The following is a 5,189-nucleotide window of genomic DNA, read 5'->3' as shown; positions in this document are numbered from 1 at the left end:
ATACAGTGCCATCTGGAAAAATAGCAGCAATATAGCTTATAAATCCTATATTTAATCCTATCCTGATTAAATCATCATCCTTTTCACGTGTTTCATTCAGATTACAGAAGAGAAGGGCAGCTTTTGGCTCAAAGAACTACCTGTTCCAATTCATGAAGCACTATATACAGACCTCCAGATTTCCTTTGTACTTTACATTGCCTTTCCTCTTAAGTCAATTAAACAAAACAAAACAAACAAAACCCATCAACAACAACACAGATACAGAAAACAACAACAACAAAAACACAGGGCAAAAAAAGGCTGAAATAATACATTACTACATATTGTCTGGTTGTCCTTTGCCTAATTTCAAGTTGTAGTATGCAATATTAAAGTAAGTACCTGAAGGAAACCAAAAGAACAACTAATTCTAAAGTGAGGCTATAATACATTTTAGAAATTGCTTCAGCGGGTAAGCATCCAAAAACCACTTCTAGCTTACATCAGAATTACAAGGAGCCTGTGATGCACATGCTATAGTGACTTGGACTTTATTATTCAAATAAATCTCTGTAAGCCTTTGCACAGAGTAGCTGCAGAATGAATACACCATAGTAAACTAAGGTTAAAAATAAATAAATAAATATTGCACATAAGTATCATATTTTATTCAAATCCTTGTAAATGCTGTCTCCTCAGAATGTCTGTAGACTTCGACAAATACAGGTGTAGAAGAGGCCTAGACAGCCTGAGGGACTGGCAATGGTCTATGCATTCTTTTTACCATTTTAACTATTTACAGAGTCCCTATCACTTTGAAGTCTTTATTACCTTTCACTTTAAGGTTATGAGTCTGAATCTAATATAGCTCAATGGTGATTGGAAGTCATCATCATTTACAGGGCCGTATGAAAGAGGTGGTCAGCATGTCCTAATTTGTGGTGATGTGTCCCTAACAGCAGCCCAGTGGAGTGAGGTTTAGGATATTGAGGATGCAACTCTGACTGTCACAAACTCGCTGGGTGACCCAAACACACTGCTTCTCCACTGTCTCAGTTCCCTCTCCATCGCCTTCGTATTTGAGACACAAACATACTTTAGGACAAATCTGTCACTGGCACCACAGGACTCTGACTTCAGCAAAGAAATCAAAGCATAAATATTAATTAGAAGTTTGGTATAAAAGCCAGAGATTGGACAGACAACATACCAACTTGGATGAACACTGGGCAACACGTGCTGTTTATGACAGACCAATGTGATCAATAAGAAAAGGATCTCCCTTGGTACTCTTTTGTCAGATACACCTTCCTCAGCAATCATTTTAAATACAATTTTAAATGATTACAGAAGTTCAAAATAACATCTAGTAACTATTTGCTCTATGCATTAAAGTTGCAAGTTGTCTTTTAGTCCATACTCACATACTTTACCTAGACACATCAAGCAACCCTGTAATGATGTAAAACTCTGGAAGAGGAGGTAGTAGAATTTGCTATCGAGTTAAACAGGCTTTTAAAGAAAATGGGAAAACCTGTAATGGGGACAAAATACTGGGGTACATGAATTAAAAAGTAGATATTTAATTCTTTAGAACTTTAAACCACTTCAGATGATACTTTTCTACTAACAACAGCAGTTCATATGTGCAGAAGCTTACTCTATCCTGTCTATTTCAGACCACGATCCTGGTCCCCTAAGGCACAAATTCTCATTTGTAACATCACTGGGTGGTGTACGCTCCCAAAAAACCTTCAGGTTGAAAAAAAAGAAACAAACTAAAAAAGAACGGGATCGGTCAATTTGTCCCTGATGCCTGTAATTCACCAGACTTCAAACCCGTCGCTTCTGTAATACTGTTTGTGAGGTTTTGTCCATCTCCTCACGTCCATCCCCTCAGGGTGCGTACCTGCACCGGCATCTTCTCACAGCACCTCTTGTCAGCGCAGGCTGTGAAAGTTGAAGTTAGCTGTCCTATCATCTCCTAAAAACATACCGCAAGGTGCAGGTGGGGTTCTGTACACCGTAAGTCCTACCTAAGCTTCCCCCAACGTCGCTTTGTTGTGCCTGTCACACGGCAGCAATCCCCCCCCCCCCTTTTACCCCACTCTGTGAAAAACAAAAAAAAACCACCGACCCCCCCAAGCTCACAAATTAATTCCAGAATATTCTGAGCCTTTAGAAACGCTTGCTGGCACAAAGGGCCCCCATTAGCCTTAACTGCGAGCAATTCCACCCAGAATAGGCGCCGCTTCGCAGCTACTTGAGGGCGGCGGGGCTCAGCCCGGCCCTGCCCAAGCCGGGGACGCCCGTCAGGGTCGGGGGGCCCCGGGGGCCGCTTCCTGCCCCCGCCGGGGCTTTCTGCATGTGGGGCCAGCATGGGCAATGCGAAGTTTAAACAGTTGCAAATGGGGGAGGGCAGAGCGGGTCTCGTTTTGCATATTTTTTTTTTTTTTTTTTTTTTCCGTGCCTGGGTTGAATTTAAAGGGGAGCGGGCGCATTGTTCGGGAGGCGCCTTGCCCCGAACGCATTGACGGGAGCTGCTGTTTACACGGGCTTTTCATCCCCGCATTGTTTGCTTATGGAAAATAAGGGGGAGTGACAGGGAAAAAAAAAAAAAAAAAAAAAAGGAAAAAAAGAAGAGGAGGGAGGCAAGGCAAGGCAGAGGGAGGCACCGGCCGTCCCGTGTGGCCATTAACCCGGCTGGTGAGCGGGCTGCCCCGCGCTATGTGAGACGGCCGGACCCAGGGCGCTGCTCTCCCTGCCCTCTGCTGCCCGGCACCCTTCGGTACCAGGGGCCGCGGGGATGAGGCTCCAGAAGCTGCTGTGCCTCGTCGTCCTGCTGCTGGCCAGCCTCCTGCCCGCCGCCGGCCAGAGGCCAGGTAAGCAGCCCCTCGGCGCGCCTTCTCGCTCCTCTTCCCCGCGGTCCCCCCACGTCCTTCTGCCGGCCGGCCGGGGAGGCAGGTGCCGCTAACCCGCTCCCGGAGCCCGGCACCCCGAAAGCAGCCGGGGCGATAAGGGGGCTGCGAGGGAGCGGGTCCCGGCCGGGGGGACGGGACGGGACGGGGCGCCCCTTTTGCAACTGGGGACTCCCTGACTCTCTCTGCCTCCTTCTCCCGCAGCCAACCTGGCCCTGCGCAGGAAGCTCCACCGGCACGGCTGCTCCCACCGGCGCTGCATGCCGCTGCACTCCCGGGTGCCCTTCCCCTGAGCCCCCCGGCCGAGCCCGGGCAAGGTAAGGCGTGTGTGGTCGCTAGCACGGCCAGGCGCAGGCACCGGCCCCCGCGCGGCACTTCTGTGGAAAAGCCGTGTGGGTTGCGGCCAGCGCTCGGCAGAGTAAGCGCGTTTGCTAATTGCACCTACGTTTCCAGACGCTTCAGGGCGCGTTTATACTAACCAAACCACAGGCTTGGTTTCGTCTGGTCCCCGGGCTCGAGGGATTTGTGCCGAAAATAGGGCTTTGGCGAGGCGCGGGGTACGTGCGCTTCGCCCAGAGCCGCTGGCGGGAGCCCAACCCTGCCAGGGACGTGGCCTCGCAAGCCCTGCGCCCAGCACCAAGCACAGGTCTGTGAGGTAAACTGAGGCAAAACAGCCCTCAGGGAGGCACAGGGCGAGCCGGAGGGAGGCGCAGGGCGAGCACTGGCGCCTGTGAGGTAAACTGAGGCGTAACGGCCCCCAGGGAGGCGCAGAGCCCTGGCTGGAGCAGGAGGCGGCTGGGCTTTCTAGCCAGTGAGTGCTGTCAGTAACATGAAGGTAGTGGCACTTACCCACTTCAAAGGGGACTGTAATTCTCGTCAGTGAAAGGCTTTGAGATCCTCGGTTGAAAGGCTATACAAGTGCAAAACATTAATGCTTTATAGCTGATGAGGGCATATACATTCAAATAGTAAGTGCCTGTAGAAGCACACAGGTAGCATATGCAAATAGGCAAGGCATCAAAAGGAAACCGAGGCGCTCTTGCAATTTAAGGATGAATAAAACATGCAGTCAATAGTTTTGCATCTTCTAAACTCCTTCTATATCAAAATAATGTAGCCCCAGGCTCGAGAGCATCATAAATGATGGCACAACCTGTGCTCTGTGGAGCCAAGATGTTTCGATTTACTAAGCAGTTAACAGTGAAAAGAAGACCAAAGTCAAACTTTTAACAATGCTAACACCAAGAATCTCTGTCAATGCAGAAACTGCCTTGCTTAAAGAGGCTGTAGCCCTCCCCAAACAACCATTCATAAAGATACCATTGCACTGTATAGTGTTGTCCTATAAACACATGGAAAGTACATATGGGATGTTAAACTGACAAATTTCAGAGACCCAGGAAAGTTTACCTTATCTTAGGTTTAATCTCACTCAGTCTTGCTGCAGACTCAATGGCAGAACTACAAGTAGAGAGGGATGTGCAAGGAGGATGCTTTACTACTGAATGCCCTCTCTCATCACTTGTTAATTTCAACAAGAGGCAGATTAAATGAGATTCCCTCATCAATTTAAATATAAATCTAAAAAGACGGATAATCAGATCAATTCACTTGGCATGCAGAAACTAAATGAGCTGAATGACAGGGACAGTGGAATTTAGGTTCAGGGATTTCTTGAATGACTTCTGAATGGCTTGCTTCAGTTTCTAAAAAGAGTAATTTAACCTCCCTTCTTGCAGTTCAACTGTCAGTAGTTTGGGGATTGTCTGCCTGGAGAACACTTACACTTTTTCTAATGTTCTCTGAAACGTTATATAATGCACTTTGTTTGAGACCGCATTAGTTGCATGATACATATGCATTTACACTGGAATTGTTTTCCCAAGAGAATATCAATCTAAAAGCTATTTTCATAGTTGTCTTCTTTTACGTAGGGAGCTGATTGCTTGTAACAAAAGTCAAAGATGAAGCAGAACAGTGTAGTTATTAATACATAATATACTTTGTAGGCATTTAGTTAAAGAGAATTCTGTTTTATAAAATTGTTTAGAAATCCCTAAAGCTTGACTGGGGAGTAGGGGGTGACAGGCACCTGAACTAACTCTGTTAACTCCAGTCAGCATTGTGGGTGCTCAGCTCCTTTATCTTAAGTAGGATTTACCATCTACGTTTACATTCCCTTCCAGTTTTAGTCCTAATTCAGCAAATATTTACATGCCTGGGTAACTCGACTCACTCAAGTAATCTTATTGATCTCAATGGAGTTGTACATATGGATAAAGCTATTTG

At 46.8% G+C, this 5,189-nt stretch overlaps 1 protein-coding gene across 1 annotated transcript; it reads left to right on the top strand.

Annotated features, from left to right (window-relative positions):
• Nucleotides 1-2,788: 2,788 nt before the first annotated feature.
• APELA (apelin receptor early endogenous ligand) lies at nt 2,789-3,193 on the top strand (the record flags this gene model as incomplete). Its single annotated transcript, XM_084285797.1, has 2 exons — nt 2,789-2,864; nt 3,105-3,193. 2 exons carry the CDS (start codon nt 2,789-2,791, stop codon nt 3,191-3,193), a joined length of 165 nt encoding a protein of 54 aa, XP_084141923.1.
• Nucleotides 3,194-5,189: the final 1,996 nt, after the last annotated feature.

The sequence above is a fragment of the Netta rufina genome (assembly GCF_964035555.1).
Source record: "Netta rufina genome assembly, chromosome: 4".
Classification (NCBI taxonomy): Eukaryota; Metazoa; Chordata; class Aves; order Anseriformes; family Anatidae; genus Netta; species Netta rufina.
This window is presented reverse-complemented; position numbering and strand designations above follow the sequence as displayed.